This window comes from Sceloporus occidentalis, unplaced genomic scaffold (genome assembly GCF_023333645.1).
Source record: "Sceloporus occidentalis isolate IW3139 unplaced genomic scaffold, rSceOcc1.0.p SCAF_1, whole genome shotgun sequence".
Classification (NCBI taxonomy): Eukaryota; Metazoa; Chordata; class Lepidosauria; order Squamata; family Phrynosomatidae; genus Sceloporus; species Sceloporus occidentalis.
In genome coordinates this window covers 204963611-204989824 of record NW_028316981.1, presented here as the reverse complement: position 1 = coordinate 204989824, position 26214 = coordinate 204963611, and the positions used below count along the sequence as shown (strand labels likewise).

Sequence of the window (26214 nt, the reverse complement as noted above, 5' to 3'; positions counted from 1 at the left end):
ATTCAAACCTTGATCTCCGGAATCGTAGTCCAACACTCAAAGCACTATACCCCACTGGCTCCCACAGCTGGAATACACTAGCTCAAATTTAAATATTTATTTAATTTACATCCTGTCTTTCCTGGGAAAAAACTTATATCTGTTTTACTGTTTCATTTTCTCTAGTACATGTAGGATAAACCCAATATGAATTGTAATATTCATTATGATAGTTTTGGAGCAACACAAATACAAAAGTCATATTACTATTTTAAAAATAGGGAGTGATTAAAGGACCGAAGGTTCTCCCCTGTGAAATGGGGCTGTCCTTTTGGGGGAAGTACTACAGTTATGGCATCCTTCTCTCCAATCATCTTCTACCTAATCTCCAAATATAAGTTTGAATGCTTATCCATAGGGGAAGAAGAAATCTGTGACAATTGGGAAATGAGCATATCTGGAGAAAGAAGACATTAAATCTCCAGTTTTTGTTGAAAAGCATTAAATCACACACACACAATCCACAGGTTTTACTGCATTGTTCTATTAGTTGTGTAAAATTATTTTTTTTTAACACGGGGAAATCAATTGCTTTCTCAGGTAAGGCTCCTTTCCCTTTCACAATTTCCATGGCTGTACAAAAGTCAGAGTCCTCACCCTCAGAAAAAGGCTTGTCTGTGTTACACATTCTGCCTAATTTCCCCATGTCATGTGGCCATTAAACAAATCTCCTACAAAAAGGAACTGGCAGCTTTGTATTTGCTCTGTATGAAGCACTGACTCCCACCTGGTGTTCAGGACTACCTATTTAAGGTCTAGCAGTAAGCATGAATGTGCCACACTGCATTATGCAGAGTGAGCTCATGAGCCAACCTGAACCCACATACTTTGACCCAGAGAGCCAGGACCAGTTTTCTGCTTGCAGAATGGGGTATTTTCCTTCCCCTTCCAGTGCTATCACCCACCCATTAAGTAATTAAGTAATTCTTAAAGTCAGAAAATCCTTAAGAATACTATGAGGCATTGTATAACAGACTACTGACAGAGACTCTCTCTGAGAGAGAAAGAGAAAACAAGGAGGACAGAAGTGCCTTTTTGCTCACACAAGGCATTGCCTGAGACAACTCTAATTTACCAGAATCTCAAGCAGGATAACAAAGACCCTGTCGATGAAGATGCCAGGGAATGTGCTTTGCCACTGAAGTAATTAATCCGGAATACTTTACTCACTATACTACTTGGAGTGAGTGAAGAGATGGCAACAATGATTTTGTTGTTGTTGTTGTTATGTGCCTTAAGTCACCTACAACCTATGGCAACATTAGCATAGAGCTTTCTTGGCAAGATTTATTCAGAGGAAGTTTATCATTGCCTTCCTCTATGCCTGTGAGAGTGTGACTTGACCAAAGTCATGGTAAAAATAATCCCGGTAGAATCTGGGTTGAATCTCTGTTGTTCACATGCATTTCAAATGCATCTGATTAAGTTGGAGGAAGGACCCAAAAAACCCCACTTAACCCAGGATAATTGATCTCAAGGGGTTTTTCAAGTTATTATTTTGTATTATTATTTTTTACATCCCATCTTTCTCCCAATACAGGGACTCAAGGCAGTGTTTTCTTAAAAGATTTGCATTTACAGCTGTATGAATAATCAATGCAAATAGACCTGGGATAAACCGGGACAAAACTCTGCATGCCTTGAACATGTTTCAAATACATCTCCATCATCACCTCCATCTTTGTTCACAGTACTGACATGTGTGATACACATACATGAGGATCCAATTTTAAAAAAAATAGTGTGAACAACAAAACCAGAATGGGTGAATGAGACTATTTGCATAGTCACACTAAAAAAAAAGTCTGAATGATCCCTTAGTCTTGCAGAGTCTTAGTCCAACACCAAGCTGTAAAACAGACAATGCAAAATATGCCATGAGATGCTATGTTATTCTATTTTATGCAACAAATTTCTTCTGCCTTACTTTTTCTGGGTTTCTCCAGCCTTGACTCTGATCCTCTGGATGCTAAACTCGGGGGTACTCCACCAATCTGTCAAGCTTAAAAAGGAGTCCTTTTCCCACTGCAGTTTAACTATGAGTAACTCTCCAATATCGACCTCTGTGTATATGAGGAAGGAGTGGGTTTTGTTTGTAGAGATCTTAGGCCTGTTAAAAACAAATATGTTTAGTATTGTTTGTTTGACATCTTATACACGTTCAATTCTCTTATTTAGTAGTAATGTTTCTTTACTGAGGAATATATAAAAAAACTGATTTGTTAGCTGATCCTGCCAAACATGTTTAAAAGATGTGCCACTACATCACCACCTCCACCCACCATGTACATCTTTGTAAGTAATAATCCAGTAGACATTGGACTTAGAAAAAGCTAGTTATCCTGCCCTTTGTTAAAATTACATGACAGCATCTGCCATAGATTTACATGTGAGAACCAGGATTAAGATTTTTACAGTTTTGAAGACTAACTTTTGTTTAAACTGGGCTTAGGTGCAACAAACATGTCTCATGATCATGATCCTTGTATTTCTACCTATTGGAAGAATATGGCCACATAAGGTCAAACATAAACAAGAGATACACGATACAAGAGCATTTAAAAATGAGTGACTTTTTAAGATGAACCCTTCATCACTCTTTAAAAGTTTTTAAAAGGAGAGGAGATCTGCATAAATAAGATCCCCAAATGCAAAAAGGAAATGAATAAGATCCTCCTTCCTCTTTTTCTGCCTCCAGAGTAAGTGTGCCAAAGGAAGACACAGGCCCCAAGGATATGTACTGTGCACACTTCCTGGAGGCAATAGAGTGGGATGAAGTATTACAGCTCTTCTCTTATTTTTGAACTCCTGCAAAACGCCTTCACACTTCACATAATACATTCACCCCATGACAATTTAACTGGCCCATATATGCTACCTTTGCCAGTGAAATGCCTCCTCTAACAGTTGCTTTTGCACAGTACTCCAAGAAGAAACAGGAGTATTTGCAACTCTGTAGACAATTTCAGATTACCATTAAAAAAAAACCACAAACTGAGGGGAAAGAGTGGAAGTTGCATTGCCATTTTAAAATTCTGAACTTGACTCAAGTGTTTCTTTTGGACTCTAGACAATACATTAGTCTACAAACTAAAACAAGTACAGAAGTTTTTGTTGATACTCACAGTACAAAATCAATGTTCTCACTTTCCTTCTTAGTGCCATAGAGAGAGATAAGGAAAGGCTGGCTTGTCTTAGTGATGCTAGCGTTTCCAAATAAATGCATCTTAACTTGGTAATGAAAAACTAAGGAGCAAAAAGAACAAAAGAAAAAGGAAATGAAGAGATGAAGATTATTACTTTTAGAACAGCTTGGTCTTGTATCCATTGCCCTTAGTCATTCAGAGTGATATTTTGAATTAAGTAGCAATGAAACATATATTTCTTTTATGGTACAGTTTAACCAGAAGCTACAAAATCCATTTTTTCTCTAATCTGAAAATAGTCTCTGTTATACAGTATTTACAAATGGTGGGTGTGAGTCATAACGTCATGTTGTCTAATGTCATACTGAAGCAGCAATCACAATTCTCCCTCTGAAGAATTTCAATTACCCTGAATGTCTTAAAATCAGCATGCATTTAGCATCTTTGTACTGCAAAAGGTAGTAAAGAAAGGCCCCTCCAAGTGAAATTGCTCAGGAAGGATTCAGATATGTACAGTTGGCCCTCTGTATCCATAGATTCAACTATCTATGGCTTGAAAATATTACTCAAAACATCCAAAAAGCAAAACTTGATTTTGCCATTTTTTAAATAAGGGACACCATTTTACTATGCCATTGTATATAATGGGACTTCAGTCTCTATGAATTTTGGTATCCACTGGCAGGGGAGTGTCCTGGAACCAAGCGCCAGCAGATGCCAAGGGCCCACTGTATTTATCATAGCAAAGTTCTTTTGTATGATTTGTATTCTTCAATATTTCTTGCAGATACATGTCTGAAGAGATTGTTTCTAGTAATGCAATTGCAGGACTCAACAGATCAAAAAGATCAAATACCATAGAGCAGCGGGGAACTTCTGCTTCCCTCCTTTCATTTTTGACATAGAAGCCAGGATTATGGGTCATGGGGGATGTGATTGCTCTTGAAAGTGTGGCCTGGCACAGTATCAACAAGCGCATCTTCCTAATTACAGAGACATCATGTCCTACTCAATGCACCAATAATGTTCAGTCAGTAACTTATGACTATCTGAATATACAGTCCCAAACAAAATTGGTGGGGGGGGGGGGGGATGTCAGCATCACAGTTCAGATACCAATAAGAAAAGCAATGGAAAGCACGGTAACATTCAAGTGAATCAAATATTCTCCAAGTGAAAAAGATTCCTGGAAAAGATGTAGACTGAAAAAAAGGGGGGGGGGAGCAGTACATTCATGGAGTATGGATTCCCCATAACAAGTTAATGTGGGTTGTTAAATCCGGACTGAACCATTAGTGTAGAAGCACTCTCAGCACGTAGTACTGTCTTTAAGTTTTTAAGGTGTACACTTGACTCAGAAAAACAGAAGGGGCATGTTGTGGTGGGAAGGTCTCCTAAACAAGCTCTTTCAGAATCAGTAAACCTATGCAAGAGAACTACCACAGTTATTTAGCTTATGAATCAGTCTTTCGGGCTACAAAAGAGATGCCAAGGAGCTTACATCCATAAAAATATACAAAACAATGGGAATTATAACTAGCGATGAGCGCAATGAGCTCATTGTAATTTTTAACCTGCTTGCCCAATTACAGATCCAGTGTGTGTGTTTGTTGTGTGCCTTCAAGTCAGTTCTGACTTATGGCAACCCTAAGGCAAATATAGCATGGGTTTTCTTGGCAAGAGATTTTGAATCATCTTTTGGAGTTTTACACACCCAAGTGAATCTTGAAACTCCCCAAGGATGATCCTCAGTGTGATCATAATCATGGCACACTTCTGTGATTAGCTCTTAAGACACAAATTTTATTTATAATACTAGATCCACACAGAGGCACAAGCAGCAAAAACAGACACAGTGTCAATAACAAAAATGCTTGTCTCATCACTTGGGTTTCTGGGAGGACGTTATACAAGAGGTTTCATAAAGGAATCATACTCAAAGATAGTAAAAGAAGGCCTTTAATTTCTCCTTCTAACTTTTATTTTGACATTTGAAACACAGCATCTACAGTTTGTTTTGTTGTATTGTTGTTGGTGATTGTTCTTATTTAATTCATGTATATTGTCTTGATTGATCTTCTACAAATTACTTTACTTTTTAAAAAAGGCTGTCTCACAGGACTTGGTGTGTTCTGAATGCTGTTTTTCCAGTGCGAATGGTTTTGTCCAACTGTAGATAAAACTTTCTTTTCACAAAGACTAACGAACAAGTTAAAGTGAACTATTCTTATACAGTACATGTATTTTGAAATGGAACTTTTCACTTCCTTCATAAAGAAAGGAGGTGCAACAACAAACAAGTGAGCATGCACAAAGATGACAGAATTTGCTGATCAGTTGTGCCAGCCATTTGGGTGCAAGAAATATATATTAACTCATATTCAATCTTGAAAATGTTGAAGTTTAGCGGAATGAAGTCAAGGCTCATTTGAGAGCCCTGCTAGAGTCATCAAAGAGTCGTTGAAACTGATTTTTTTAAAAATAAAATAAAAACATGGGGACCTGTACAGCAGACCTTCCCGCTCACTCATAGTCCAAACCCATTTGTTTTCCCATGTTATGAAAAGGGCATAGTCATAAGGCAAAGAACCTCCCTGCAAATCACCATTTCAGTAAGCAAGTACTCTTACCTTTGTAAGGCATTTGAGCTCGGGTCTTCAAATACATTTTCGCAGACCTCTTGCTTCTCACTCTGTTGACTTTATAGCCTAAATTGTTGCAGCGGTTCTTTCTACAGCTCAAGCAGAGCCCTCTTTCAAATGCTTCTTTTGAGTTACAGCGGTATGCCATAATTGGTTCTTTCTGATACAAGAGGGAGTCAATGAAGAGGTGGATGGAGCGTTCATGAGAACATTTCACCAACTGATCTGGTTCTTTAAAGAAAAATGATGCAATATTTAATGGCTATGCAGCATACAGATGCCCAGCTCTTACAGATCAGCATATTTACAACAAACAAGTCTACATGAGATGCTCTCAATAATATTTTGATCAAAACAAACTAAGTTTGGTGAATGAGATTTTATTTTCTGAAATTCACATAGATTATAACATTTGTCTTTTAATAATCATGCTCAGCACCACTGTTTCTCCTAGTTGCTGATTCTTCTGTGTTATTCCCCACCACCACTTGGCTGGAATTTCTCCCTTCCTCCCAAAATTAGTCACATGATTAATCTCTTCCAATCAGGAATCACACAGTGCAAATGGATGATGCCCTGTAATGCTCTGTATCTTATCTTATCAGGCTAGCTACATGATAATGTGTATGTATGAGCCTTCAGGTTGCCTGTCGATTTATGGCAACCCCATAAAATTCATAGGTTTTTCGTAGGCAAGGAATACTCAAAGATGGTTTTGCCAGTTCCTTCCTAGCAGAGGGTGAAGTCAAAGCAGTATAAAGGAACGCACACTGCTGCAGAGATTGCCAAAAATGTAAAGGTGTGGCCTTAGTGTTAAAAATATTTTGCTGAAAATGTCACTCTCCAAACTATGAGTTTTCTTTTTAAGAAAAACTCTAGTTTAAGGATCTGTGATGACTAGTTCTTCTTATGGAAAACAAACATGGCCTGTAATTGAAACTGCTATCAAAGTTAATTATCAGTATTGTACATATATATCTTTGGTATCTATAGTTAGTTTTCATCCTTTTTATCAAGACCCATATCTTATTAAGCTGCCATAGGTGAAAAATGCCAGACAGTATAGCACAGAAAAGTGGAAGAGATTGAAACAGCCTATAACATGGGTGAGGTCCTCATTTGCAGCTGATATACTGGAAATATCCAAAAGCAGAACTCATAATGCATAGTGCCTCTGTGGATAATTGCATTTCAAATCTGTGCTTTTAACTTAACTCTAATAGCTGAATTTGTTCTGTGATTTAATTGTCTTCTCTTATTTGATATTACTGAAAGCTACTCTGTCTCATTTATGAGAAAAAGGAGTTGGTCATTAAATCAAATAAATAGATGAATAAAAATTGTATTATTTCCTTGTTGTCAATAATTTGATCTGGAAACCACACATCCAGCTAAATTGCAAATACACAGGAGCAAACAGAATGGAAGCAACAGGGTAAGTAGCTAAGCAAGACTACTGAATTAATGGATAATCTTGTAAAGCAGTGTTTCTCAAACTTTGGTCTTCCAGGTGTTTTAGACTTCAACTACCAGAAGCTCTGGCTAGTTGGCCAACAATCAGGAATTCTGGGAGTTGAAGTCCAAAACATCAGGAGGACCAAGGTTTGGAAAACACTAAAGCATCTAAAACAGAGAGGGAATTGTCAGTAATGAATTATGTTATTTGATAAAGCAAGCAGATAGTCTGTTTCTATTAGATTTGAGCTTTTATTGCCATTCAGATCTAAATACTCACCTTGAAGCCATGACTTGGCAACCATTTGCATTGTTTCTACAAAAGTGCAACCTGGTTGGAAGCCACCCCCATTAGGGTAGATATCAATATGCCCAACAGGTTTCTGTATCCCAATACTGAGATCAGGGGTCCCCCTTGTGTAAGTGTGCAGGACATCTACAAAGACAGCATCATCTGGGGAAAGGCGTACAGATTCCTCAGCATATTCAAAACGGGGTCCCGCTGGATCTAAACCTACATAAACAGGGCAGTAGAAGAGAAAGCAAATTCAGTGTCTACATACTGCTACTGTCTAACACACAGTGCCATTAACAATAAATCTTAGAGGTTTCATCCACACTGCAGAAATAATCCAGTTTGACACCATTTTAACTGCCCTGATTCAATGCTATGGAATTCTGGGAACTGTATTTTATGGTGGCACATTTAGCCATCTGACAGAGATGGCTAAATGTCTCACAAAACTACAATTCGCAGAATTCCATAGCATTGAGCAAGGGAAGTTAAAGTCATATCAAACTGCATTATTTCTGCAGTGTGGATGCAGCTGAAAAAGCAGGCCACATTGGGAAATACTGCAACCAAGGTGGCATCTGAACTACATTTGCTTAAAAATCTAATTGAAGCAGAGGTTCTAAAAAGGTCAATCTATATTCATAACAATGAGGAAATTGTCTTAATCTATGAATATTTTATTAAAAATTCTAAGATGGTTTTTGTTGTTGTTGTGTGCCTTCAAGTTGTTTCCAACTTATGGTGATGCTAAGGCGAACCTATCACAGGGTTTTCTTGGCAAGCTTTGTTCAGAGGGTCACACAGTGGGATTCCATGGCTGAGGGGGGACTCGAACCCTGGTCTCCAGAGTCACAGACCAACACTCAAACCACTACATCACACTGGCGCTCTCCTAAGATGATACAATGGTACAAAAGAAAAGTTTGGGGGGAAATTGTCACTGCAACCATGCCAGAAAGCAATTATGAAAATGTTACATAAATGCTTTAAAATCTTTTTGAAATGTCAAGTAGCTCTTACAGTTTTAAAAGATTTGGTTTCTGTCGTATGTACTTGAATTGCATAATTGTTTTCTGAAGTCTGCTTATTACTAAGATGCTATTAAGTATCTAGAGTAAGAACACATGTGAAATAAAGCTGTGCGCTGAAGTCCAAAGGCTTTATTCCAGACCAGATGCTAATTTTAGAAGAATGCAGTCCAGAATCCACAAATCCCACTCAAACCAATGACTACACAGAGGAAGGATTTTAAAACAACATTTTAAACAAATGTTAAAACAACATTTTCTTGCTTTAAGAAAAATGTGTGGGCCAATCTTTACTTCACAATGGCCTAAAACCAATTATCAGTTCTCACTGAAGCAGAGTCACCGAGTCAGTGGAATGTACACAAGTGTTGACATAATAATAATAATAATAATAATAATAATAATGTATGTATGTATGTATTTCTTATCCACCTCTCCCCATGGATCAAGGCAGGGGACATCAACAATTAACAAAAACAGTTAAAACACTTGAGCTAAAAAACACATCAATTGAAAAGTACAAATAAAATGTACACATATTACACCAATCCACATCTAAAATTCAGCATTTAAAATCCACAATTTAAAAATCATCAGGATCAGCCTTATCCTGAATCTGACTTATCCAGTTCCCATTGGTTAAACTGGACTATTCTTAACTGGGACGAATATATGCATTTGGCCTAAAATCTCCACAGAATTATGAATGATAATGGCCCTTAAACTGGAAAATAAACTATTTTCAGTACCACCATCATATACAACATTTATCAGTATAGTGTCCTACCACTATCTCACATCATAATTTTCTATCACTAATGCTAGCATTCCACCTTGTCTTTATTGTCTGAAAGCCAAAATTTGCTTACCAGTGATTCTATTAATCTTTTTATCAGTCAGACTTCCAGCAATACCAGCTGCATGTGCACCAAGGCTGTATCCCAACAGATGGACTTTGTCCAGAGAGTAACCAAATTGCTCCTATGGATGAAAAATTTTAAAAGATCAAGCACTATTAAAACACTTCTCAGCTTGTTGCTTCTAAATAACAAATGAACAGATGAAAGGAGTATTTAATAAGACTATCATCACAAAACACAATGTTATGGGACAAGCAGAAAACCTGCCACAGTTCCACACAACTTTAAAAAAATATTTATGTTCAGGTCAACTGCAGGACAATATGAGGAAAGACTTTTAGTTTTAAAAACAAATACATTTAGCAGGCCCTTTTAAAGTCAGTGACTTATACTTTCAAAGTATTTTTATTTCAGAATTTTGCCTCAAGAAGATAGTCAAGGTAAGCCACAGTATTACATGTCAACACCAGTTACCGTAAGTATAACTATCCTATACAAAAAAGTTAAACAAAACCACCACACAACACAATAGAAAAAAACAACAAAATAAAACAAAGACATGAAAATGTAAAAATAGCATCATACAGCATGTCCCCTCTATCCCAGGGATCTACTATACAGAATATTTATTTTCCTACTAAAAGAGAGGAAAGTGAGGCAAGAAGATTGAGATCTGATTCATCAAGATGTTGCTGATGAGGATGTTCAGCCTAAGTGTATTTCAAGTACTTGAACAAGATGCTCTCACATATGAAGCACCTCTTATCCCTCAAGAGTTGGGTGATTCAGGGATGGACAATACAATCTTGAATTGTAACTTTCTACAAGTTGAATAATCAAGATAGAGTTTGCCCTGAGCGTTGAACCCTGGAACATGCACAAAAAGCCCAACCACTTTTGGGTCAACAACTGACTGTTCATGCAATATGCAGTCCTGTTCCAAGCAGCCACCTGCCTATATCTCCTGAAAGGTGACTAAGGAACAGAACTTCATATGCTTGGAGGCAGACTCTTGGGGTTTAAAATGGTCCTTTAGGCCCCATACAGACAGGCCAAAATAAAGCTGCTTTGGGTCACTTTGGAGGTATGCTGTTTCGATGATGCATGCGTCCTAAGAGTCTGGACACCTCACCAAAGCCATGCTCCAGACCTAAGGATTGGGGCGCAGCTTTGGCGTAGGACGCATGCATCTTTGAAACAGCATACCTCCAAAGTGACCCGAAGCAGCTTTATTTTGGCCTGTCTGTATGAGGCCTTAGATACTTCACTGGCTCTATAGGTCTTTTATAGCTTCACACTTCAAAACCCAGAGTGCACCTGGAAACCAATGAGAGCCATGTGTGCTCAGACTGGTAAGAATCTGTTTATAAATGTATCACTATAGCCTAGAACAGGGCTGGGCAGCCAGTGTTTACCTCTATGGCAGGCTGTGCCACATCAGTTTTGGTCCCCAAATTAACCCAAACTCATTACTGTAATCACATCCAGTTGCTTAGAAGTTTTGAGGGGAGTGGGAGTCTTAAGTTAGCCAACCATTTTTGGAGGCCTCTAGGAGAAGAGTATAGATTTAGGAGCTAAACACTTCCCAATTTTAAAAGGAAAAAAAATAATCCAGGGGTTTGTGGAAGTTGGAAAAAACTTCTGAGGCTGAAAAATTAAAAAGTCTCAGGGTAGGGTTGGGGGGGCAAAGGAACATGCAGTCCATGGTGCATACAATTCCCACCCCTGTCCTGGAAAAGCCATGGTTTTCAAAGGCAAATCCAAGGGAAGTAAATTATAAGTGCCTAATTATAGGTCTAAATCCAACAGCTAGCCCCCACCAGAGGATACTCAATGAATCAACTGCTGAATGGTGCATCACATGTCTCTTATTATGTAATAAATTCATAAGTCTACTCCAGTAGGAAATAGCAATTGGATTTAAGATATAATTTAAGTCTGGATGTTGCCAATGCATGACTAGCAATAACAAACATTCCCCAGGAATGTGTCCAGCTGGCATAACATCTAAAACTAGTAAAGGGCACTCCTGGCCAAAGATGTCAACTAAGCACCCAAAAGTAGAGGCAAGTCAGAGTGATTCCATTACTATCAACTAGATCCACCAGCTTCAAATCTGATACTCAAGAGGAAAAGCACCCCATTCCTTAAAAGGGTTCAGCTCCAGGGAAGCATACCTCCCCATTGTCAATCTGTATCTGGTTAGAGACTAATTTATTTGTAACTCAAGCATCCAAATACATTTGCTTTCAATAAAACAAGTTGTACATAATCGTAATGACCATTTATACTGTTCATTACTCATTGTGCAATAAGATTTATACTTCAATACCTAGGGGACTAAAAGCCAATGATACAATTGTTGCTAGAGTTCTTCATGCTTGTACCTGGAATCTTGATTGTTTGGACATTCCTCTGTTCCTCTATGTATAGAGAATTAGTATCCTGGCAAGAAAAGTTCAAGCCAAGTTTTCCCTCCAGTATGCTACTACTCTACATGCACAGCTTGTTCCCTGTGAGGAAACATTCAAAATTATGATCTCCTTTAGCCCCCACATGGTACAGTTCAGCAAAAATTGCATCATGGGATTGCACTCATCACACAGCAAAGATTTGCGATACACTGCTTGTTCCCCATGTTCTATTTGTTTAACCCTTTCCAAATTTACACTGTAAAGGAACTAAGTATGACTCACCTCCATCCAGTTAACAAATGTGGCAACATCTTTTCCCACTAACTTTGTGTAGCCAGCAGATACAGGATAATGTAAACTGGCCAAAGCCAACCAATCAACAACAATGACATTTGAGTCAGGCTCCCTCATGTACAGTGCCTTTACCAGCTTTGAAACCCAGCTCTCATACATGCCAGTCACCTGGAAGACAGGAAGATAAACAGCTTTAATCTACAGGAGGGATCCAAATTAGTAGACAATGCGTACACACACCACACTGGAGTAACTCCATTAACACCACCTTTAAAGATTTCCAAAGCAAGATCATCATGGATGATTATTTTTTATTGGCTCACAGCAGCAACTATGGCATATTTTTACCTAATTCATAAAGGGCAGATAATTCAGTCACTAGGAAATTCACCATCCCAAATTGTGATGACTGCCTAGTTTTTTCAGACAGCTTTTAAATAACAGTGGCACATGGGTTCTTTTACACTACTTAGTTATAGTGCAATGATTCCACTTAAAGTGCCATGGATACACCCCATGGAACCCTGGAATTTGCAGTTTAGGGGAAAGCACTTAGAATTCTCAGCCAGAGAGTTGAAGTGGCTGACCAGATCACAAATCCCAGGATTCTACAGGATGTAGCCATGACAGCTGAAGTGGAATCATAATGCAATAATTAGGTGGTGTGAAAAGGGTTCTCCTACTTTCTAGTAAAGCTGGAAACCATTTTTGTGCCACTACCAGCCCATGGTTCCCTTCCTGTACTTCCTTCTCCCATCTAGACATTTGGCTAACCACAGTTAGCAAAAGAAGAATGTTGGATTCAAATGACATCCTACTTCGATCCACCCAGGCAATTCTTGTGTGTGGTTTTTGTTTCTTTGTTTAGTTTTTTTCCAGAGGCACGATGGGAACAATGCAAAGCGTTTTTACTTTTTTCCTAAACATAACTTCATAAGAAGATAAGTTTCTACAAAAAGTATACATTGTACTTTCTAAACTAAGAACTATAAGAGGTTTAATGTCAAACAGAGGACAAAGCTCAACAACTCTACTTAGATATAAAACAACTATTATAAAGCACTATAAAAGTGGTATACATAACAAATCAACCACTGGACCTCTATTCAATGCAGTCTGGGAATTCCTACTGAAACGTTTGGAGAAATGCCCAACCCCTCTTACCGTCCATCCATGTATCACCACAAAGGTTTTACTTGTGTGATTGAAGTTGCATTGTGCTACACCTGTGTCCTGCCCAGGAACTATGAGACAGGTGTCTTCATCAGTTTTCTCAGGTGTCCTTAGAGAAAATTTGCTCTTAATACCGCTGAAGTCTCTCCGTTTTTCTGTAATGGCTCCTGAAGTGAAAACAGAAACATTTTTTAAAAATCATTTAAAAACTCAATGCATCACAAAATCATGGGTGCAGGGCATCACTTCTGTGGTTCAGAGAGGCACCATTTTGGAAAAGACTGGCTGGAGCAAGGAGTTAGAGCATGTGGTGGAAGGGGAAAAGTGGCAGCAAAAAGGATCTGGGATCCTGCTTAAGCTCTGTGAGCTTTACTGGGACTTGGTTTGCAGGTCAGAATTGTTCTGCTGCTCCTGTTTCTTTCATCAGACAGGCTGAGAGAAGAGTTATCAGAATAAATAATGTTTTTGTTTGTTTTGTTGAGGGGAACACTTGAAGCTGTGTGGGGAAGACATGTCTGTGGGCAAAAGATGTCTCTGTGGAAAGCTGGGGAGGACTATTCTTGGAAAGAGTCCTTTGCATTGGACCTGCTCCTGTAGTTAAGATCTCTCCCTTTCCCCATCCATGCCGGTCTCCAGTCCAGAGTATGTGGCCCCTGTAAACCTCCTACACATATACACTGGCTACACCTCCTCTGCCCCCCCCCCCCCAAAAAAAGGACTGACAATTCTTTCTCACTGGGGAAGCTTCTCCCTTTATACCTTGTCACCAAGCAGCTGGCTGAGCAATGACTAAAGGCCTCTTGCCCATACTGACCCTTGTTGCAAGGCTGGCACAGGTGAGAGGCTTCTAGGCTGCTGCTCAGCCAGCTGCTCTGTCACTGCTCCCAGGGTGACTGGGTGCAAAGGGAGTAGTGACCAAGTAGGCAGGCCCACACAAGTAAGAAGCTTCTTGGTCATTGGTCATCCAGCTGCTTGGCTGCTGTTCCCAAGGTGAGTGGGTGCAAAGGGAGCAATGACCAAGAATGGCTGTTTTGAATTTGCAGTTGAACAGCACACGTTGGGCGAGGGGCAGGATTGTTTCAAGAGGAAGGGGGCGGTAGCCTAAAAAAAAGGTTGGGGTCCACTGGATCAGCTGTTTCCTGATGTGCAAATACAAAGGAGCTAAATACACAAACCATTTGAGTAGCAGCAGGGCACAGACAGAATATTAAATCTGTGAGTAACCCGGAGATCCTTGTTTGTAAGTGTGGTCATCATATAGTTAAGAAGCACAAATTTAATAAATGAGTTATCTTTTTAAAAGCTAGGTTTTGAAGGATTCTTAACAAAATCCTGCAGGCCTGCCACACAGATAAAGAAAACAGAGCTTGTTAAGAAATACATTTTCCATTGCAGAACACATTAATTCTCCAATGGAAGGAGTAATGTCATAGTGAAAGCTAGGCAATTTTTCCTGCATATGAATAGCCACTTCTTACGCTCATTCCAATTCAAAATAGCCACAAGGCAAGGATCATCTTTTTAAAAAATTGAACTATAAGTCACTATGGGAACATTTTCAGCTAACGAGTGATGCAAAATGCTTTGGTAAAGCAAATTAAAAACATAAATTGCTTTTTTTAAATGCACATGTATATTTTACATGTCTTCTAGAGCACTGAGACCATAGCTCAATCACGGAATAGATGCAAGGCATGCCTAAAGTCTCAACATCAATCCTCCAACACCACCAGGTAAAGCAAAGGTGAGAACTGATCTATGGGTGGCATGCATCCTTCTGTCTTTTTTTTTCTTTTCTTTTTTTTGCAGCTCCCAAAACACATTTACCCCTTCAATTGTTTTTAAAGACTAGAAAAACACAAGTAGTGATTGTCCTCCCTCCACCCACCCACCTTGCAAAGATGGCAGGTTTTTGGCTGAAAAGCTGAATGAGAAATGGCATGACATAATTTGCAGTAATTCCAAGAGCAATGCTAAAGGCCATGGCAGGGGTGGGGCGGTGGCCACAACCTGACTTAAAGTGATCTCTCGCACAAAAACACCTTGAGAAATTCTGCTAGCTAGAGTAGACAACACTGGGCTAGAACGAACCAACAGCCTGGTTGGGTAAAAGACACTCATTAGTCTTTCAAAAGCAGTGGCCGTAAGTGACAATCAATAAAGGCTAGTTTTGTTCATATATGTTATACTTTTCACCTGACAATGAAAAAAGCTCAGCTTTAATAGATAGGCTATTACAGACCATTAATTCCTAGATGTCAGTACCACACACTGGTTATCAGTAAGCAGATGACACCCAACTCTTATCCCTCCATCCAATTCAAAGGAAGCTATTTCAGTACTAAAGTGTATGCTGTCTTAACAGACTAGAAGAGAATGAACAAACTGGAGCTTAATCTAGACAAGAAGGAAGTACTCTTCATCAAACAAAAGACAGGTCAATGAACTTATCCTATGCTGGATGGAATTATCCTTCTCTGAAGTCTCACATTCGTAGCTTGGGTTCAGCTTTGATTCTAGAGGCCTAGATTTCAGAGGTAGCCAGGAATGCATTTGCATACTTAAATGTTGTATGTCAACTGGGCTTGTTCATGGCGATGTCAGATCTGGCCACACAGACCTGATTATATCCTGTTTTATTACTGTAACACGCTCTAAATGGGGCTCCCTTTGAAAACTTCAGTGGGCTCAAAAGCTAGAGCACCAGTCAAGGCTGGTAGCAATGAATGTGAAGTAACCTCTTGTGTTGTAACTGCTTTACTGGCTATCAGTCTGTTTCTGGGTACAACTGGAAGTGCTCATTATGACACATAAAGCCCTATACAAATTCAGTTCAGTCTATCTGAAGGATTGTATTAGTGAATCAGTGTGGTGCATTGGTTTGAATGTTGAACTATGGCTCTGGGGACCAGGGTTTGAATCCCCATTCAGCCATGGAAAACCACTCGGTAACCTTGGACAAAGTCACACACAACCTGAGAGGGAGCCAAATGCAAACTTTCTCTGAACAATTCTTCCAAAAAGAAACAGAAAAAGAACATAGGTTCAGCTTAGGGTCTGCCATAGGTTGGAGAAGACTTTAAGGCACACAAGAACAACAAATAAATTAGAAACTCACTCTCAACATGAGGACCAATGGAATACTCATCATTACACTAGGTGTACAAAATGGGCCTAGATATTTCAAACCTGCCAACTCACTGCACATGCCCACAAGGGCTCCTGTCAACAAAGTGTATGATTTCAGATAAGTCCTTTGATGTGCTCTTGAGTCATGTGAGTAACACTGCAATTACTTGGTCTACTTCCATCTACCAAATATTTATCCACTTTTTTGGAACATGGGAAGTCAATATAGCTGTATTGTTTACTTAGTTGTGCACTCACTACAACATTTTCCAATAGGGTTTCTCAATGTTCTCAGAATTTATTTGCAAACAAATATGCAGAAGCAGTAGAAAAGAACAATGAAAGTCCAGAATTTGTATGCAACAGAAGCTAGGACTACTACTCTCAGAGTGAGATTTTGGGTGAGATTATAACCAAAGAAACAAACAGTGATAAAAAAAAAAAGCCCTTAAAATGACACATATATCATCTTTACTACCATCCTGCTATTAAGTGTACCCAAAATTGACTTTATGAATATAAATATGTATTTTACACCAATAGATTTGCAAACCCACTGATTTGTCATAAATGATGAATCAGAATAGACTTAACATGACAAATCAGACCAGTATCCACTTAGGAAAGGGCACACACTTACTGGTAATGTGTTAGGCTTTCACTGAAGATATGCCAGCAATTTCCTATTGAAATGTGAGGCATGGGTATATTCGGAAAGTAAGGCCCGGTACAGATGGGCCCTTTGCGGTGTGCCCATGACATGCTAGGGTTGCTCGAGGGCAGGGCGTGCACATGCCCTGCAATCCTAGCACTTCATGGACGTGCCACAGCTGCGCAATGCTGTAAAGACAGCGGGCGCAGTGATGGCATCGCAGCTGCTCCATGTCCAAACAACGCAGCACAGCTGCGATGTCACCATGCCGTCCCTGGCATTTTGCAGCACCGCTACAAAAAGGAGCCACTTCCAGGCGCTCCTTTTTTGCTGCACAGCAGCGCCACACAATTTGGTTGCTGCGGCGCTCCTGCGGAGCAAAGAGAGGTGCCAGGGAGGCACCTCTTTTTGGCATTCTGTACCGCGCTGAAGTCCAACACCAGAAGTCCACTGCAAAATTCCCTTGTTTGAAGTGGGAACTTTACCTCCCTGACTTCTGTGCAATGGTGCCACAAGGAATAAAACCTATGTTTGTTGAGAGGAAAATAAGGGTTGCAATTGAACTCATTTATTTCCAAGGAAATGATTTTCAAACACTGGAACCTATGACCCTTTAGCTCACCCACCTCAGAAAGAAAATGCTTTAGTGTGACTAGATTCACACATACCATTTTCTTAATTAAATAATTATTCCATATTCTTGGAATCAAATGTTCCATTTGCTTGTATTTTTTACAACACTAACACCTTAGCACTCACTACAGGAAATTCCATTGCAAGAGAGATCAATTTATTCCCTCACTGTACACCTTCTGTCACTAGGGAAAGATTTTTCTTGTTGTTGTTTAGCCAGACATTCCAAGTTCGGTGCTGTTGAACTCTGATTTCCCTTTTTTAAAAAAGGTGGCTGACACTGGCTTATGTACTCATTTTTATGGCCATTTTTTCACCTTGCTTTTGTATGCTTCAGGGAGTATTGCTTGCAGAAGAACTATAGAACAAATGCCATGAGCAAGTTATATAGCCAATTTTAAGCACGTCTTTTAAGACTATTGTAGAACTGCTACACAATATTAAATATTTATTTCATCCACCAAAGAAAGGAAAACCTTCATAACTGAATAAGATTTAAGTACCAACATTTGGTCATCCATTCAGTGATGAATCAACGAAGTTCTGAATGGACTAAAAAGAGCTTTTAAGCATACAGAATATATGCCCAAAACTCATAAGAGATTTCTGGTCATTAAAGGCTCCTATTCCAAAGAGGAAAGCAAAGAAAAAGCACCATGCCTGCTTTTTATTTATACCCTTTTCTTTAAAATACTTACTAGACATCACCAATATGTTAAAATTATTCCATAAATATAGATGTTACCAGTTTGTGCCCAGTGACGTAATTTGGTGTGAAAAGTCAAGTTATTTCCATTAAAATTGCTACCCGTTAGATAAGATATACAAAACATGCTTAGGACTTATAGACAAGTACATCACTTATCAAGATTTCTATAGAAACAGTGAAGAGCTGAAATGCTTTACAAATTTAAACTGTCTGTGTGCATGTGTATGCATTCAAGTCACCTGTTGTCTTATGGAAATCCCATTAATTTTATAAGGTTTTCTTAGGCAAGGAATACTCAGAGATGGGTTTTCCAGTTACTTCCTCGAAAATATAGCCTACAGCAACTAAGATTCATCCGTGGTCTCCCATCCAAGTACTATGCAGGGCTGACCCAGCTTAGCTTCCACAATCAGATAGGATCCGGTGCCATTAGTGTCGAGACTGACCTATAATCTTGTGAACCAGATGCAGAACAGTAAGACATTGCTTCCTACCAGTGAAGAACAATTACTTCTGGGAATGCTAGCAACTTTTCAATTGAAGCCTGAACAAACAGTGCACTTAAACCTTTACTATATTTGCATAAACCCTTTTTGAAATACAACATCATAGCCACTGGGGGGTACAGTAAAATTCAGGGAGGAGGCTTAACTTTTTCCCTCCTCCAAAGCTCCAACAAAATCTCCCTACACTAATGTTGCTACTATCCACAGGAGTAGATTTACCCTTGGCCAATGTCAGTGAGAAAGTGGTGCTAGTTAAGTCCCACTGGTGAATACTTGTACAGGTTTAGATACAAATCTCCAAAACAGCATTTTGCAACTATCACCTATGTCAACTGAGGATACCAAGAGCAGTATTTATTGAACCTCATGTGTACAACATCAGTATTACCATACTTACTCATAAAACAATACATCTAGAACTGTTTCAAATGTTTTGCATATACTAAAGCTGCAATTCAGACAAGTTAAGCTCCTACCTCACAGAATTATTTTGAAGGTTGCTTTGAAAATTTATATAAAACACTGTGAACACTAGAGGTGTTCTATGTGACCTTGAAATCTCAATAATGTCAATAGGAAATTTTAAAGTATATTCCAAAACACAATCAAGTTTCAAAAATCATTTTCAGTGGTCTAGTATTGCAATCTTTCCCACAATAATATAGACAATATGAGCCTTGAGGCTACTTAATATGACCAAGGTGACATCTGAAAAAAGAATTATTTTTGGACTACAACTCTCAGAATCCCACAGCAACTGGGAAGTGTAGTCCAAAAGAGGACCTTTTCAAAGCTCTGGGAATTTCTCACTTCACGGCTCTTACGCTCAGCCACTGTTACAGCAGCCATCACTGAATGAAGTCAAGTATCCTAGTCTCTTTCTAGTCTCATCAGTGCATCTATGCTGTAAAAACAATGCAGTTTGACATCACTTTAACTATCAGGGCTCCATCTTACAGAATTCTGGGATTTGTAGCTTTGTGAGGCACCAGCAGAGAAGGCTTGTAAAACTACAAATCTCAGCATTCTATTAGATGGAGCTACGGCACTTAAAGCAGTGTCAAACTGTATTATTTCTACAGTTTAGATACACACACACCCCAATCTACAGTGTAGCCACAGAGATTATGTCAACAGGAGGACAATTGTTGTAGCAGTTCTGGTATACTGAGATAACCCAAAACAAGCCTTTCTTTGCTACCCTATCATAAAGCCCAGCGCTCAAGTGGGCTCATATGATAGTGTATGAAATTTGGATACATTTGATCTTCACTCAAGTTGAAATAGCTACTGGGTATTTCCCATTCCTATCTGTTGCAGACATGATACAGGAGGGGAAACTAGTTGGCAGAATCCCAAACAGTAGGGTGGGGGGGGGGGGGGGAGAACAGATGGCAGAGAAAGCTCTAGGTTTAAGGATGTTGTTACTTTCCCTGGAGAAAGCCTAAAGAATGTCCAAAGGGGAAATGATACCAAATTCACATTTGCTTTGGATATGACCAAGTATGGCTGTTCTACACAGGAAAGAATGAACTTTAACTTGACTAAAAACTTGACATCATGCATCAGTCTTATTAAGTTCATGGTCAGAGTTTTTATATATCATCATAATCCACAGTAAAAATCAATTTAACCTACAAAAGCCTTTTCAAAAGAAACAAAATTATATGCTATATTTTAGCAGACCTGGAAATGTATATTTTAAGTATATCACTCCCCTAACTTCCTGTGGTCTTAACATTAATTTTACTATTGAACACATAAGAATAAGTTGTTTAGAACTCATGTAAGAGAGGTGAACTCTGTGAATCCAATTTAACCATCAATAGTGGGTGAGTAGTATCTTGTTAACATTCATAGCTCTGTAATTAGGAATAAAAGCCCACCAACCTGTGTTCAGTGCTGAACTAGAACCAAACCTAATCCTTGAGGAATGAGTATTTAACTTGGTTGCTAGTGATATATTTGCAGAGAAGGATTATGAAAACATTTACCTCTGCAAGCTTAATGGAAGACTTCTCACGGCCATTCTTTTCATGCTTTGCATTTCAGCAACGTATAGCAATCTCATAAATTAGCTTATATCCTACCCACCCTAGAATGGTAACAAAATTGTGCTTGTAAGTATATAGAACGTATAAAGATCCTGTTTAGAAGTTTGACTGGGACATGCCTGCTAGACCTGCTTACAAAGAGGCATTCAGAAGGCAGTCTGAAAAAAGTGTGACTTGCCTAAGGTCACCCAGTCAGTTTCCATGGCTCAGTGTGTATTCGTGTGTTAAAGCTATATGCTTAAAGTATCCATCCATTTCATTTAGGGGCCCATAAAAGGTAGGGTTTGCAATGAGGTGGACAACTGTCTGTTCACATTATTTGTGCACATCAGAAGTGGCTGTACCATTGGACAGAGAAAGACATCTAACTCAGACAACAAGAGATAGAGCTGTGGTTCTGGAAAGCCAGGGCTGTGTGTACCACCTGCACCCCCTCAATGACCAATGTGGAATCAATAGCCACCCTGGACAAGTTTTGTTCACAGAACAGGAAGGACCATAACTCTGTCCTTCATCCCAACCTATAGGCCAGCCCTGTTTTCTAAGCTTGAACATGTTCTACATGCATTCATAAGAAAGCCTATGACAGTCAGCATGGCATAGTGGTTTGAGCATTGGACTATACCTCTGGAGACCAAAGTTTGAATGCACACTCAGCCATAGATACTCACTGGGTGACCCGAGGCAAGTCACACTTTCTCAGCCTCAGAGGATGGCAATGGCAAACCACCTCTGAAGAAATCTGACCTGAAAACCCAGTGATAGGATTGATTTAGGATTACCATAAATTGAAAAGAACTTGAAGGCACACAACAACAACATGAATGCCTATGGTTCTGATATTTAAGACAGCCATCCGTGTACACTTAAATCCCCCACTCAAATCACTGGGATTACCTTTTAATATGTGCACATGATAGAGCTTTCAGAGGTATAAGAGTCAAATTCTACTCTCAGAAGTAAATCCCACCACCTTCAGTGAAACAGATTTCCAATTAATAGTTGGATCCATCCTAGTCATGACATTCTGGCAACTGTATTCCAAAAAAGTAACTTTTCCAGGCTTTGTTCGTGATTTGAGTGAATGGTATAACCATCCACCAACTGGTAACCTAGTAGTGGTGAGGACTGATACTTCTCTAACTGCACTAGTTCTGTTGAATGTTAGTTCTACATGATCTTGTTGCCTTCAAGTAGTTTCTGACCTATTGTGACCCTAAAGTGAACCTATTATGGGATTTTCCTGAAAAGATTTGTTCAGAATGGGTTTGCCATTGCCTTCTGCTGAGGCTGAGAGACTGCAACTTACCCAAGATCTTTTGCATATTGTGTGTTGTAGTGGAGGTAGAGCCAGTGTGGCACAGTGGTTTGAGTGTTGGACCAGGGCTCTGGAGACCAGGGTTCGAATCCTGGCTTGGCCATGAAACCCACTGGTTGACCTTGGTCAAATCATACTCTCTCAGCCTCAGAGGAAGGTAACAGCAATGCCCCTCTGAACCAGTCTTGCCGAGAACAAAGTGGGGGGTTAGAGAGGAAATATTTTGGCCCTTGCTCATCTTTCCACAACTTTCAAATCACAGAGAATGGTTCCTCTTTCATCTTTATCCCTGTTTCTATTTGATTCTAAGACTAGCTAGACGGGACCAGCATCTTTCCTCGACCATAAATATGCACCTGCACAAAACAAAAAAGTCTACTAACCCTAGAGTTGTAAAACATATTGACACAGTGGGTGCAGAGCCAATCCTCCCACAAAGGCTCCCTCCTCTCTTCTTCCCCCTCCCGGTCCAGGGCTTTTCCTCTCTCCTTCCTCCTTCTACTTGCTTTCAGGGTCCTGGGGCTGATCCCAGGGAGGCTTTTCCTGGGCAGGAGAAGAGAGAGACAAGGCCAAGCGGGTTGACCTTGGAGCCTCATGCCTGGCATTCCTGGCCAAGGAGTTATTAGCGGTCACGGCCGGAGGGCCCCCTTCCCCTTCTTCCCCAGACATCTCTCCCTCTTCTAGGCAGCAAGTGGTACTGTTCTTATTATGGAGACCCTGGCATGGGACTTTCTTGGCAAGTTTCTTCAGGGTTTTTTTGCACCGGCCATTCTCTGAGGCTGAGAGAGTGTAACTTGCTTAAGGTTACTTTAGTGGGTTTCCATGGCTGAGTTGGTATTCCAGCCCTGGTTTCCCAGAGTCCAAGGCTGCATCCACACTGCAGGAATACTCCCTTCTCAACCCACACTGCTATAGACCCAGCATGATCCAGTGTGAGACGACTTTAACTGCCCTGGCTCAATACCATGGCATTCTGAGATTTGGAATTTGGTGAGACATTTTAGCCTTCTCTGTCAGAGAGCTGTGGTGCCACAATAAGCACCCTAGCATTGAGCCAGGGCAGTGGAAGCAGCACCAAATTGGATTATTTCTGCAGTGTGTTCTGGGCCTACGCCTTCTCTGTCAGAGAGCTTTGGTGCCACAACCAACTACCATTCCCAGGATTCCACAGCATGGAGCCATGCCCGTTAAAGTGGATTACTTCTGCAGTGAGGCTGCAGGCCAATGGACACTTTTTCTTAGACAATAACTCCCACTAAACCACAGGACCTGAAGTCCCAGTCCCTAGCCCCAGTCCCCCAGTACCTCCCTGCATCCGCACTGCAGAAATGATCCAGTTTGACTCCACATTAGCTGCCCTGGCTCAATGCTATGGAATCCTGGGAACGGTAGTTTGGGGAGACATTCCGTCTCCTCTGTCGGAGAGCTCTGGTGTCACAACAAACGACAAATCCCAGGGTGTCATGGTGTGGATCCAATGGAACTCAGCCATGGAAACCCACTAAAGTAACCTTAGGCAAGTTACACTCTCTCAGCCTCAGCAGGTGTCAACCTGCATTAGGTGGAGTCTCCTTCTTTGGAAGTCTTTAAGCAGAGGCTGGATGGCCATCTGTCAGGTATGCTTTGATTGAGAGTTCCTGCATGGCAGAATGGGGCTGGACTGGATGGCCTTTGGGGGTCTCTTCCAATTCTAGGATTCTAGGATTCTTTCTGCAGTGTGGGTGCAGCCAAGGATCCCTGCAGGGATCCAGCCTATCCCCCAGTGCCTCCCTGCAGCCTCCTTGCAGCAATGATCCAGTTTGGGGTCCACCTTAACTAGCATGGCTCAATACTATGGAACTCTGGGTCGTTCTATATGAGACCTTTAACCTTCTCTGTCAGAGGAGCCCTGGATACCACAGCCAAGCACAAATCCCAGCATTTCAAAGCGGGGGGAGGGAAAGGGAAAACTAAAGAGGGGTCAACCTGGACTCTCCCTGCAGTGCAGAGGCCACTTGGGTCTCTCCTCTGGGGGGGGGGGGTCCAGCTGGCATTTCCCTTCCCTTTTGGGGGGAGCCTTTGCTGGGCCTTCCCCTCTCTTCTCCCCCTTGTGGCCACTGGACCCCCCCCCCCCTTTTTCTGAGCCAGCAGCAGGGCTTTTGGCGGGAAGCACTTACTGGAGGCAGCGGTGGCCAAGGCAGGCGACTCTCCTCCTCCTCCTCCTCCTCCTGCTGCTGCCAGAGTGAGCATGCAGTGGCTCCAGACCCACAGGGCAGCCAGCACCGCTCCTCCTTTGCCCATGCTGCCTTGAAACCTTGTAGCCAAGAATTCCCTGCCAAAGAGAGACAGAGAGAGACAAAGTTTCCTCCAAGTTGGAAGCACTTTGGAGACAGCGCAGCAACAGCAGTGCACTCTGCTCCTTCTCCAACCCTGGCGCCACTGCTTGCTGCTGGTCTCCTCCTGAGCCTTAAATGGCACCCCTATGCAAATGAGCAGGCCAGGCTCTCAGCCCCTATTGGCTCAGGCCAAGGCGGGGGGAGGGGGCTGGGTTGGGGGCTGGGAGAGGCCTTTCCAAGGTGGGAGCAAAGGGGAGGGACTAACAAGGCCAATGCAATTTTAGGCTGCATCAATACAAGTATTCTGTCTAGATCAAGGGAAGTCATAGTGCCACTCTATTCTGCTCTGGTCAGGCCCCACCTGGAATATTGTGTCCAGTTCTGGGCTCCACAATTCAAAAAGGACATTGAGAAACTGGAGCCATGTGTCCAAAGGAGGGTGACTAAAATGGTGAAGGGTCTGGAAACTTTGCCCTATGAGGAACGACTCAGGAGCTGGGGATGTTTAGCCTGGAGAAGAGAAGGTTAAGAGGTGATGTGATAGCCCTGTTTAGTTATTTGAAGGGATGTCATATTGAGGAGGGAGCAAGCTTGTTTTCTGCTGCTCCAGAGAACAGGACCCGGAACAATGGATGCAAGCTCCAGGGAAAGAGATTCCACCTCAACATTAGGAAGAATTTCATGACAATAAAAGCTATTCAACAGTGGAACAAACTCCCTCAGAGAGTGGTGGAGTCTCCTTCCTTAGAGGTCTTTAAACAGAGGCTGGATGGCCATCTGTCAATGGGGATGCTTTAATTGAGATTTCCTGCATGGCAGAATGGGGCTGGACTGGATGGCCCTTTTTGGGGTCTCTTCCAACTACATGATTCTTTGGCTCCCACTGGGTTGGCTTGGTTCTCTTTGCCACAGGGAAAGGGATTCTGCAGCTGGATCCCCACTGCAAAAATAGTCCAGATTTGACACCATATATATGATGGACTGCCCTAGCTCCATGTGATAGAGTTGGGGGGATTTTGGAGTTTGGGCACCACAAACATAATCCAGTTCGAGGCCCATTTCACTGCCCTGGCTCAATGCTAGGAAAATCTGGGGAATGTACCTTTGTGAGCCATTTAACTTTCTCTATCAGAGTGCTCTGGTGCTACGATAAACTACAATTCCCAGGATTCCCCAGCACTGAGCCTGGGCAGTTAAAGTGGTCTCAAAGTGGATTAGTTTCTGCAATGTGTTTTGGACCAGTTTATTATGTCCTCCTTGACTGTGCTTTTTGTAAACACATCACAGCCCCACTTATTACTCCCCTTATTCAAAGATTCCTGGATAGACGGGATAAATTCTATGTAGAATATTCTATCAATACAGAATGTGTAATATAGACATTCAAAAAGCCCCCAAGTTCCCCTTGACACTGTACTTATAACTTGTTTTATTCAAAGATTCTTGGACAGATGCGATAAATTCTACGTAGAATATTCTACAAATAAAAGGTCAAGTCCCTTGGTATGAATGTTTACTCATAACCAACTATAGACTGTATAATACAGACATT

The 26214-nt window shown here is 40.8% G+C and overlaps 1 protein-coding gene across 1 annotated transcript in view; it reads right to left on the bottom strand.

The window, feature by feature from the left end:
• LPL (lipoprotein lipase) overlaps nt 1-24756 on the bottom strand; it is a 30012-nt gene extending 5256 nt beyond the window's left edge. The window contains exons 1-8 of the mRNA XM_089488651.1: nt 24504-24756; nt 13338-13513; nt 12162-12341; nt 9475-9586; nt 7563-7796; nt 5816-6058; nt 3165-3285; nt 1967-2149 (exon numbers count right to left, since the gene is read on the bottom strand). Of these exons, the coding sequence (XP_089344777.1) occupies nt 1967-2149; nt 3165-3285; nt 5816-6058; nt 7563-7796; nt 9475-9586; nt 12162-12341; nt 13338-13513; nt 24504-24627 (1373 nt within the window). The 5' untranslated portion in view covers nt 24628-24756. The remainder of the gene's footprint in view (nt 1-1966; nt 2150-3164; nt 3286-5815; nt 6059-7562; nt 7797-9474; nt 9587-12161; nt 12342-13337; nt 13514-24503) is intronic.
• Between the last annotated feature and the right edge of the window lie 1458 nt (nt 24757-26214).